At 36.6% G+C, this 12,894-nt stretch overlaps 1 protein-coding gene across 1 annotated transcript in view; it reads right to left on the reverse strand.

Annotated features, from left to right (window-relative positions):
* MGAM (maltase-glucoamylase) overlaps positions 1-12,894 on the reverse strand; it is a gene marked incomplete at both ends in the record, with an annotated part of 194,548 nt that overhangs the window by 42,985 nt on the left and 138,669 nt on the right. The window contains 5 exons of the mRNA XM_080932402.1: positions 298-382; positions 530-684; positions 4,537-4,653; positions 5,159-5,330; positions 8,801-8,918. Coding sequence (XP_080788528.1) covers positions 298-382; positions 530-684; positions 4,537-4,653; positions 5,159-5,330; positions 8,801-8,918 — 647 coding nt within the window. The remainder of the gene's footprint in view (positions 1-297; positions 383-529; positions 685-4,536; positions 4,654-5,158; positions 5,331-8,800; positions 8,919-12,894) is intronic.

A 12,894-nucleotide genomic window follows, 5' to 3' on the forward strand; every position in this document is an offset into this window, starting at 1 on the left:
ATGCTCAGCTCACACACACAGACCTACACATACCAAGGCATTCAAAGTCTATTGCATTGCATGGCCACATGCCTAAGAGTATAGATTTAAAGGTAAATTTACAACATAGGACTGTTTTAGTTGAAACACTATTGGAACCAAGAACTCATATTTTTCAAATCAAACATTCATAATAGTTCAAATTTATATTTATACTTAAGAACAATCATATATACTCATAATATAGTAGATTATTCAGCTATAAAACTATGAGGACAGCTGTAACATCCTATTCCATTATTCAAGTTACAAACATACTTCATATAACACAGGTGTGATGAGGAGTCCGGGACCCCATAAGAACTGTTCATGTATAGCCCATGTTGCTGGGTCCTGATAGAACCTATGAAACACAGAGCACATCAGAGTCATGTGAATGCAATTTCCAAAAGGAAGTAGCCACCCAACACATGTGTTAATGGGCCTTGTTATACTAGCAAGGTAAAGGTAATTTGTGATCTGAAAGGGAAACCTTGGTCTAGAAACTCACTCATGTACCAGGGGTCTTGCCACCGTCTCTCCCAGGGTATGAGCTCGGTAGAAGAGGGTGTAGAGATAGGGCAGTAAGGTATAGCGGATGTTCAAATAATGTCTCGATGATTCCAATAGCAGAGAGTTAGGACCAAAGGCAGCAGGGTCCTGGTCCTAGAAGGAAATGGAAGCGAATAGTGAATGTTTCTATTATGGTACAGTTTTCTCATATGAACACAGTCATGCTCTTTGGTTTGGAAAAGGATGAAATATTTTCAGAATGTAGTTGTTTACTTTGTTTAATGGCTAAAAAAAAATCAAAGATAACATGGCTTCTCCAGTGATGCACAAGTAAGAAGCAGTTTTCACTCCACTCAGTCTTCTGAGACCAGACTACGGCAGTCCTGGGTGACAAGAAGATACCTTAAGAGATTCAGTGGATGTAAAAAAGCCAAAGAAGACTTATCTACTCTCTTAAAAATCACTCCAATATATAACTGAGGCATCTTATATTTAACTTTGGAGATAATAACGGCAATCATTTGATTTAAACTTAGTTTTACAACTTTTAGAAGCCCATTTACTCTTGTTGCATTAACTAACTGTGATCTACATCCAAACCGTTTCTTTTCTCTGGACTTCTGTGAATTTGCCATTTTTAAGCTATTTTTGTGTACTTTCCTCTGAAACTCTTTTAACCATTACAATTAGTTTCATTTTTCATATCTCAAAGACAATGGCTTTTTATGTACCTTGCCATATTAATACAACATGTAAAAACATAATAAGGACAGATTAGTGCAAATTTTATCAAAAAGCAAACAAAAAGCACTTCAACAGAGAGACTTGATTTTCCTAAAGCATTTGCCATAGTACTAAGCACTCATTTTGTACAATCTCTATGTAGTTTGGAAGATATGAAATGTATATATTTGTGTTTGTGTGTGTGTGTGTGTGTGTGTGTGTGTGTGCATGTGTGTGACATTTGACTTCATATTCTGTATCACATGATAAAAACTGAATTTAGGGGAAAATGTGTTAATCTATTCCTTTGCTTTTCTATAGAAGAGGCTGAACTCCTTTCCAAATATAGTCATTTTATGACCCTAATGTAAGGTTCATAAAAACACTGGGAATAAACACAACAAAAAATTATAAGTTTGGGGCATCCATCAACCAGCTTGTAGCTGAGGAAATCCAGAGCTGTACTGGATGCTGTGGTACCTGGAACACTGAGATAGATTTTGTAAACCTGAAGAATCCTGCTCTACTTAATTGATTGATGATTAACTTAAGTACAAATCATAAGACTGAACTGATGTAAAATCTTGTTTTCATTAGTTATTTCATTTTTATGAGGTTATATACATATATTATAATATATATTATATATTCAAAAAATTTAACACACAACTTTAAGTAGGCCAAAAGTATAAGTTGAGTTTTGAAGGTTTGGTTAAAAAAAAGTGGGGTGTAAATAGTTTAACCACCAATAGCTTAGACTGAACACTAGCTGAATAATAATGCTATGAATATATTGAATCACACAAAATATATGTTCAATGATCCCCATTTATTTCACTTCTCAACTTTCAGTTTAAAAGGGCTTGCATAATTCTTTATTATAACTAGCCCTTTACCCTAGTCACCTGGTGAGCTGGGTGTTCTTATCTGCATGAGCCCTAACAAGCCAGGCTTTGTGAACACTGCCTGCATTCCCTGTCCCAACTCACCTTCAGAAATGGTCATAGCTTTCCAGACCACACATGAATAAAGAAACCTAAGAATAAAATAATTTGAAGATTGGCTCTTCATTCTCCCAGAAAAGACCTTTCATTGCACAAAGGAAAGAACCAAAATTAAAATGATCATGAACTTACTGTTTATTTTTTAATTTTTGATATATATATATATATATATATATATATATATATATATATATGAGAGAGATTTGAATGTGTTTGTATGTTGTATACATGTTCTCATGTAACTGGATATATTACCTGTCTGAGTTTGGATTTTTAATTGGAATGATAAAACACCATGACCATCAGCAACTTGGGGAGCAAAGGGTTTATTTTGCTTACACTTCCAGGTCATAGTCCTTCATGGACTATTTCAAAGGAAATTTAGGCAGGAACACAAGAATCTTGAGGCAGGAATTGATGCCTCAAGGAACTGAGATTATGGATAAATACCTCTTATTTGCTCCTCATGGCTCACTCAACTTCATTTCTTATAGCATCGAGGACCTATGAGTAGTAGAACCCATAGTGATCTGGGTCTTCTTACATCCTACTTCAGTTATCAATAGAAAATGCACCAAAATATTGTCCATAGGCAAATCTGGTGGTGGTATATTTTTCTCCATTGAGGTTTATCTTCCAATATGTCATAAAACTAACCAACACACACACACACACACACACACACACACACACACACACACACACAGTTGTTTGGTGTAAGTATGGAGGTGCAAACTTGATGTTGAGTATCTTCCTTAATACACTTATTTATTGTGGCAGGATTTCTTGCTGAATTGAACTCAACGATTTAAGATAATTTATCTAGCCTGCTTACTTTGGGGATTCCCTGTCTCTGTCTCTGAAATGTTTCAATCACAAACCACTGTCATACCTACCCAGCTTTTACTAAGGTTCTGGTCTTCCTTAGTCGGATCGTCATATTTGTGCAGCAAGCATTTTATCTATAAGCTTCAAGGCCCCTTTAATGGGTTTATTAAACCCAGTCTAAAATATTTCAATTAATAAGCTTATCTTATTAAAATAAAACAAAGTTACTTTATTTGTTGCTGTTGCATTATAAAAACCTTAAGAAAGACTTTAAACTACTTCTGTAGGCTTACCCATTAAAAATATTATTTTAGATAAAAAAGGATAAGATAATGGTAGAATTAATCATGGGAAGCAATGGAGGGATGGTCTTTCAAATTATTCAGAAAAGGAAGAATGTTATAACAGATGAAAGAACATTTTGTATCATTGATATACCTCTCTATAATCTTTCTCCCTTGTTCATGAGCAATCTTCGTTACATCACGTAGATTAATATTAGTATTGATATACAGATTAATATATTAATATAATTAAGTTATTTTAGCAATTTTACACTAAGATAAAATTGATCTCTCAGTGTCACATCTTCTACAAAGTTATGACAAGGGATTAGAGCAGCGTAAACTTTGTAGGTGATAGTGGTAGTATTGAATCTAGAGCCTCACATGTGCTGTGTTTTAAAACAGGTCTTCTTATGCAAAGAAGACTGGCCCTAATGAAAGAAAAAGATGACTGGGCACCAATGAAAGGACAAGTCACGGGACACCAATGTTGTGAAAAGATGACGTCCCAGGTTTCGGCACCAATGTTAGGGGAAGGATGAAGAGAGTGGGGGGCATATGGCCCATGGAGGTGCAGCAAGGGAGATGCCTCTGAGGGTTCATGTTGGGAATCCCTTCCCCCTGAGGGACCAGCCAGAATAGAATAGAATTTATTCAGGTCATGGGAGAGTTAAGAGGGTAGTAGAGGCAGAGAGAGAGAGAGAGAGAGAGAGAGAGAGAGAGAGAGAGAGAGAGAGAGGTGGAAGCAAACAGCCCCTTTTATAGTGTCAGGTCACTGGGGCGGAGCATACCTGGCTACTGCCAGGTAATTGAGGGGTGAGGTTTACAGAATCCCACACCTAAAACTTGCAGCAAACCTTCCACCTCTGTTAGTTGACTGCTAGGATTTATAGGCCTGTGCCACACCATGCACCCCATCTGCATAGAAGAAATACCAAAAGTTTTTACACCTCTTTGTGGATGCACTTTTGACAGCAACTCAACATATCAATATCCATCCTTCCCATTTTTTTCATCTGAATACTCTGCCTTTTAGACATGTCCCTCAAAATTTATCTACTCTTATGAAACAAGGGACAGTATATAGTAGTGTTTTTATAACTGGTCTTTGAAAATAAGCAGATATTACCCAAGAACAACCTCTGACTTCTATTGGAAGAACTTACCCTGTATTCAGGACCATTGTGATTTCTGGATAGTGGGTAAAATGCTCCAAGTTGCATCCACCTTGTGCAGAGTTCTTCTGTGACATTGTTTTTATAGCCACAGATGTTGGCTCCTACCTGAACACACATGTAAAGAAATTATAACTAGAAAGGCAAAATATTTATCTGTATTATTATATAAGGAAGAAAAGAGAATTCTTACTAATACTATTGAATGCTTAAAAGACCTGAAAGTCCCCGAGCAAGCCCCAGTCCAATGAGAGAAACAAGAAGATGCTCATTATAAGATATACTAGGCAAACTGACTAGGTAGGACGCTGTGTTGAGGTCCCTTCCTCATAATTCAGTCTCTGATCTCACATTTACACATTCACTGACCCACTCCTGACTGAATTTTTTTCTTATACATTTGATTCACAGTAATTCTCTCCTAGAAACAGAGATGTATGGAAGACTCACCAATGCTAAAACATCATTTTGTCTTTAGAGCCATCTTACAGTACACATAGAAATTGAAATTGCCAAAATATAGACAATGAGACATGTTCTTTAGCCTTTCAGACACTTGAAAGAATGGTAATAGAAAGATTAACAAAGGACCAAGGTTGGGAATGAGGCTTACCAGGGGGATGCCAAATAGATTAAACTCAAGGATGCTGGGGATGGACCATCTGAGATCATCCCAGGTGGCTGCATTGTCGCCCAGCCAATGACCAGCGAACTTGCCAGACCCAGCAAAAGTAGAACGTGATAAGATGAAGTTCCTCTTGGAAGAAAAGACATTCCCCAGGGCTCTGAAAAAAATTTTTCAGCCAGTTGTATGTGAGGCAATTTGTAACTGTCTAGAATTCAGATTATACAAAAGCCAGCAATGGGTTTTTCAACCAAATGGAAAACAATAAAAACAAATATAGAAAAATAGATTTGCTAAGAGGTTTGCCATTTTAAACAGTTTCTTCTCAGTTCTGTGTGAGGATTAGCATCTTGTATAAGATAACATGGACCAGTTCCAGCCTGCAAAGAAATTTTTCTTGGTTCCTGCATTTTTAATTACAGGTTTGTTCTTTGGTTGACTGGTTTTGCTTTTGTTGTTAGTTTTAATGAATTCTACATCATGTTGGATCTAATTTTGTTGTGGCTCTTTTGGAGGATAATATATGTCATATGCCACAGTAAGTTAGATTCTGGTCCTATCTACTGTAACCATAGGGTTTTGAGTTTTTTGTTTGGCTTTGTTTCTTGGCCCCTTTCATCCAGGCCTTGTGGACTGGTTTCTAACCTGCTTCACATAATAAGCTTGGCTCAGGTTCAGATCCTGTCTTGGTGTGGACCACAGGACAGTTAACCCTCATTATCTTTATTGCACCATGAATCATCATTAAGAGGAAGATAGGTTCAGCCTACACAAAGTGAAACTGAAAGAGCACTGGGCATGCAGCTGAGAAGTTGCTGTCAGAGGAGGCCTTTGTGCAGCATGGATTGGATGGAGAATGTGTATCTTAGGAAAAACAATTGTTCTGGAGACCTTTCTATTTCTCTTCCTCCACTGTCTGTGTCTGCCTCTTTAATAATCATTTTCTGAGCTCTGAGAAAATCTGCTTCTTTTCATTCTAGAGAGAGAGAAATTTCACTCAGTCTAGCCCATGGCTGGATGTCCCCAAACTACTCTTCCAAATAAGACTGAGCTAAGCCTCCAGTTCTCCTGCGCTGGCCTCACTGAACGGAAAGTTTTGACACTGGGATGATAAAAGTCAGGTGTGAGAAAATAACTGAGGTTGGCCCACACATTTACTTTTTAAATCCAGCACTACCTCATTCCCAAAGACCAAAGTCCATTTATCTCTACTCTTTTCTAGAAATTTAACCTGTCCTTCCCAGCCCAGGCATGTCAGAAAGACACTTTGCTCTTACTGAGCCACAATTACCTTTAAACAATAAACCACAGCTTTTAGAATATGCTAGAATACATTACCCAAGCCAATTAGGCTTTTATAGCACTTTTATCGCACAGAGACACTGGCAGTGAAGCAATCTGAAACTCTTTTCCTTCTCAGCATTCCCTGACACATGTGTCTTAGTCACTCTCCGTCTCAACTCTCACTGTTAGACACAAGCATCTACAAGGAAAATCATGTGTGTGTGTGTGTGTGTGTGTGTGTGTGTGTAGTTTTATATATATAGTTATATGTTGGCAAAAGTCTGTTTTTATTCCCAGGGTTCAGATGGTGGCTCAGGTTGCTGAACTTTATATCTTTTCAGGAGATGCTGATATTGCCTGCCCTTGAACACCGCTTTCAACTGGTGGAGAATAGATTATTTAGAGATAGTTTAAAGCCAGAGAGGTAAGTAAATAAGTAGTCATTAATGAAAAGAATGGCGAGGACTTTAATTAAAAGGTGATTTTGAAAGAGTAACGGGTGATAATAAAATATCAAAAGTAGAAACAAAATGATCAAAAGCTGATTTCTATTTTTTCCGAAAGAAAAATAAAGATAATGTGAAAGTTGTCATTTGGGAGTTCACAAGTTAACAATGGCATTGCTGCTACCCAAGACACAGAATTTAAAATGATCAGAGTATGGTGGTTAGTTTGTAAAACTAAGCAGTGTTATACAATTGGTGCTTACTATAGTGTGAGACACTGCAAAGGGAGAAGGCTTAGAAGCTACTTAAAGAGACATAGATATACATTACATGGGTGTGTCTGTCTTTTTGTCTCATTCTTTCTCTATCTCTGTCTGTCTCTGTCTCTCTGTCTCTGTCTCTGTCTCTCTCATGTTCACTTGTACATTTGTGTGGGTGTAAGTGTCTCTGGAGGCCAAGATCCACTAGAACTGAAGTTACAGGTAACCTATTTAACGTGGTTGCATGAACTACAGTCCTCTGCAAAGGCAGTGTGCACTCTTAACCACTGAGTCATTCCAAGTTCTAGTTTTGAATATTTGTGTTCAGAAAAATCAGTGAGGCACAGGTATGAATATATACACCTTTTAAATCAACAAATTATAATAATGTCCATGGTAAGGAATAAATGACCCATATGTTGGCCTAGAGTAGAAAGACAGAAGTACAAGGACAATTATTATGTCTTATCAGTAGAAGAGCAGATGAAAAGATTAGAACAAATCTGAATATCTAATGGACATGCAGGCAAGAATGTGGTGTTACAGTGAGAGACTATAGAAAGACATCTCTCAAGAGCTAATGGACCATGATTTAAAAGTAGTTGTGAGCCATAGAGAAGGCAGGTGAGGAAAGAAAAAAGATTTGTCTAGAAAAGCCCCTTGTCCTCCCCTGCCTACAAAATTCACATCAGAATGAAAGGAAAAAGCCCAGTAAATCTTACACTAGCCTTTTCCTAAACACCTGGAAGGTTCTCAACAGCTATTCACAGCATTTTAGTTCTCCATCTCTGTTGCAAATTTAAGATTTAAAATCTTCAGTTAAGCCTCAATTTTTCCTCTCTTAGGTATAATTGTATTTTATTATCATCTAAGAGAGGAGGCAAGCGGAGTGAAGAATGAGCTGATTCCTTATTCACAAAATCTATCACTAAAATCATTGGCAAAAGGTGGGAAATGGATGGGATGTTTGATCTTACACATCTGTCTCCTTAGAGGGATGATATTGGTGGATGTGGCAAGTGTGTGTGTTTGTGTGTGTGTGTGTGTGTGTGTGTGTGTGTGTGTGTGTGTCTGTGTGATATGTACATGCAGATCAGAGAACTGAAAAGACAGGATCCAGAAGTGTAGAGTAGAGATAAGGGTGGAGATATAGCATATTGTCAGATGAAAGTAAGACATACAAAGCTGCATTAAAAAGAATAATAAATAATTGTTAGCAAAAGAATGTCCTATGAGAAGTTAACTTAGCATCGTGTAGTTTCTTTATTTTCCAAACTCTGTGGGGACCTTTATACATTCAGTAATAGCATCACGGCTGTTTTTCTGTTGGGGCCTCCAATGGTCTTACATTTTCTTGCCCATGAGTGTCACTGAAATGACAGCTTACCTTAATCATAAACCAATCAAAATTAAACTTACACACAAAACCAAATGTTATGCACCTTAAGTGTTAATTTCTGTACTCTTACAATTACACACAGTATTTAAACAGCATATTTATGCATGAAAATACCATTGACTTGGTTATCTCTCACATTCTATCTCCCACCTCCCCAAATCTAGAACCTCCCCAAATCTAGAACCTCCCCAAATCTAGAACCTCCCCAAATCTAGAACCAGGCAGACAACCAAAGCCTTACAAGTCTGTGGCTCTTGCCATGGTGTAGCCATACAGGCTATGGACGTCATAGTGAAGGCCTGAGTAAAACTCGGTGTCCATGCAGAGAGTTCCTACCAATAGAGAGTCTTTCAGGACACCTAGAGAAAACACACAGCAGTGGAGATAATTCTTCCATCAAACAACTGGAACTAAATAGACATCTAATCTTTTTCCTCATTTTTATACCTTTGCCCTGACAAAACCCTTGCCATATTTTAAATGTTATTCTTTGCTGTTTTTATATCAAGTCTACATTGAACCAGCTATGATTTCCTGGAACTCGCGAAGAATGGTGGTAAGTGGAGGCATCTGAGCAACCTTCTGCAAGCACTGGGTAATTGATCTGAGAATAAATACGAAGCACTTACTGTGTGTGTCAGAGCAACCAGACAGTGATTAGGTGGGACTTTATTTTAAAAAAAAAGACAAAAAAGAATAATATTAAGAGATTAAGAAACAAAAATGACAAATTGATCTATAAAATGGTCATCTATTTTACGGCAATAAAAGAGGCAGAGGAGACACAGACCAAGAAGAGAAGAATGAAGTTGTTAGGTGAGCATGGTGAAGATTTTGCAAGCTTCAAATTTATTTAAACTCACACATACACACACATCAGCACCCTCTCAGTAACCAGAGGGGAACGGAGAAGCAACTAAAACTTAGGTTCAGGAGTATGTAACAAATAGGCAGACCAAAGAAAATTGTTAGACCCTTTCTGAATGTTCATCTACTTCATAGTATTCTAGAAGCTCAAGTCCTTTCTAGGAAGATTAACGTCCATAGAAGTCGTTGTGTCCAAATAGAAACAAAAAGAACTATACAAAGAATCAACAAACCCAGAAGTTGGTTCTTTGAGAAAATCAACAAGATTGATAAACCCTTAGCCAGAATAAGTAGAAGCACAGAGAGAGTACCAAAATTAACAAACTCAGAAATGAAAGCGGAAACATAACATCAGAAACTGAGGAAATTCAAGAAATCATCAGACCCTACTTCAAAAGCCTATACTCAACAAAACTGGAAAATCTAGAAGAAATGGACAATTTTCTAGACAGATACCAGGTACCAAAGTTAAATAAGGATCATACAAACCATTTAAACAATTCCATAACCCTTAAAGAAATAGAAGCAGTCATCAAAAACCTCCCAAACAAAAAAAGCCCAGGACCTGATAGGTTTAGTGCAGAATTTTATCATATCTTCATAGAAGACCTAATATCAATATTTTTCAAACTATTCCACAAAATAGAAACATAGGGAATATGACTCAACTCATTCTTCGAAGCCACAATTACACTCATTCCTAAATCACACAAAGATCCTACAAATAAAGAGAACTTTAGAACAATTTTTGTCACAAACATTGATGCAAAAATACTCAATAAAATTCTTGCAAACTGAATCCAAGAACACATCAAAATGATCATTCACCATTATCAAGTAGGCTTCATCCCAGGGATGCAAGTATGATTCAATATACAAAAATCTATCAATATATTACTATATAAACAAACTCAAAGAAAAAAACCACATGATCACCTCTCTAGGTGCTGAGAAAACATTTGACATAATTCAGCACCCTTTCATGTTAAAAGTCTTGGAAAGGTCAGGAATTCAAGTCTCATACTTAAACATAGTAAAAGCAATATATAGCAAACAAGTAGCCAATATCAAACTAAACTATGAGAAATTTGAAGCAATCTCACAAAAATCAGCGGCTAGACAAGGCTGTCCACTCTCTCCCTACCTGTTCAATATAGTACTGGAAGTAGTAGCCAGAGCAATCAAAAAGCCAAAAGATATCAAAGGGATACAAAATGGAAAGGAAGAAATGAAATATCACTATTTGTAAATGATATGATAGTATTCTTAAGTGACCCCAACAATTCTATCATAGAACTTTTACAGCTGATAAACAACTTCAGCAAAGTGGCTAGATATAAAATTAACTCAAACAAATCTCAAGGGATAAACATGCTGAGAAAAAAATTAGAGAATCGACATCTTTCTCACTAGTCATAAAGAATATAAAATACTTTGGTGTGATCGTAGCCAAGCAAGTGAAGAATCTTTGTGACAAGAACTTTAAGTTTCTGAAGAAGGAAATTGAAGAAGACTTCAGAAGGTGGAAAGATCTCCCATGCCCATGGATTGGAAGGATCAACATAGTAAAAATGGCCATCTTGCTTAAGGCAATCTACAAATTCAATGCCACCCTCATCAAAATTCCAACTCAATTCTTCATAGAGTAGAAAAAGCAATTTTCAAATTCATATGGAATAATAAAAACTCAGGATAGCACAAACTATTCTCAACAAGAAAAAAATTTCTTGGGGAATCACCATCTTGACCTCAAGCTGTATTACAGATCAGTTGTGATTAAAAACTACATGGCATCGGTACAGAGAAAGGGAGGTAGATCAAGGGAATAGAAGCAAAAATCCAGAAATGATACACACATGTATTATCATTTGATCTTTGACAAAGGAGGTAAAAACATTCAATGGAAAAACAAGCCTCTTCAACAAATGGTTCTGGTTCAACTGGTAGTCAGCATGCAGAAGAATGCAAATCAATTCATTCTTATCTCTTTGTACCTAGCTCAAGTCCAAGTGAATCAAAAACTTCCACACAAAACCAGGTACACTGAAACTAATAGAACAAAAAGTGGAGAAGAGCTTAAAACACATATGCACAGAGGAAATTTTTCTGAACAGAACACCAATGGCTTCTGCTCTAAGATCAAGAATCAACAAATGGGACCTCATGAAACTGCAAAGCTTCTATAAGGCAAAGGGCACTGTCAAAGAACAAAATGGCAACCAACTAATTGCAAAAATTCTTTACCAATCCTACATCTGATAGAAAAATTGTGGTACATATACACAATGGAATACTACTCAGCCACCAGAAACAATGACTTAACCAAATTCTTAAGAAAATGGCTGCATCTAGAGAATATCATCCTGAGTGAGATAACCCAGTCACAAAAGAACAGACATAATATGCAGTCACTGATAGTGGGATGCTAACCCTAGAGGCTTGCACTCCCCCAGAAACAACTCACAGACTGTATGAAGTCCAAGAAATAAAGAAAACAAAAAATATAGATATATTCACAAAACAAGAAGACTTTGACTATTTCCATGTTGCGTTTTGTTTTGCATGTACTTTACGCTTATTGCAACTAATAGGTTTTCAATGCATACTGTGAAGCCCTTGAAAAAAATCAAGTACTGACTAAAAAACATATTCACGTGGTTTTATGTAAAATTTATTTTAATGTCTGAAAAAACAGTACTGACAAAAATGTATAATTTTAAGCAAAAAATGTTTAAAATCTTTACATTTATCTTTGTTTTGCAAAATAAAGTCGTTTAAAAAAAAAAAGAAGGCTAGTATCCAATATTTACAAACAACTCAAAAAGTTAGACTCTAGAGAATCAAATAACCCTGCTTAAAAAAAATGGGATACAGAGCTAATCAAAGGATTCTCAACTGAGGAACATAGAATGTCTGAGAAGCATCTAAAGAAACGCTCAACATCCCTAGTCATCATGGAAATGCAAATCAAAGCAACTCTAAAATACCAGTCAAAATAGCTAAGATCTAAAACTCAGGTAACAGCAGATGCTGGGGAGGATGTAAAGAAAGAGGTTGGTGGGGTTGAACACTCACTCCTGAAATCAGTATGGGAGTTTCTCAGATGCTTGCTGAGTACCTGCATTCATCTCTCTCTGCCTTCCTACAGTGGCCACAATGTGAACAGCTACCATGATACTATATTCCTCTTATCTGTTAGACAGAATAAAGCCTTCACTCCTGAGATGGTCTTTGCCAGAAATTTTACCACAGAAATAAAAAAAATTCACTAACACACTACCTTAGTCCCACGTAAACACACATATTTCAGGAGACAAAAAAAAAAAAAAAAAAAAAACAGTCTTGACTTGAAATAGGACCAATAAATAAGACATCGAAAGAAAGATTGCTGTCTAACATACCACTAATGAGAAAAGAGAAGGGGAAAGGTAAAAGGAAAGAAAATTACAGATTCACTTTAATTCAGTG

The sequence above is a fragment of the Micromys minutus genome, assembly GCF_963924665.1.
Source record: "Micromys minutus genome assembly, chromosome: 18".
Classification (NCBI taxonomy): domain Eukaryota; kingdom Metazoa; phylum Chordata; class Mammalia; order Rodentia; family Muridae; genus Micromys; species Micromys minutus.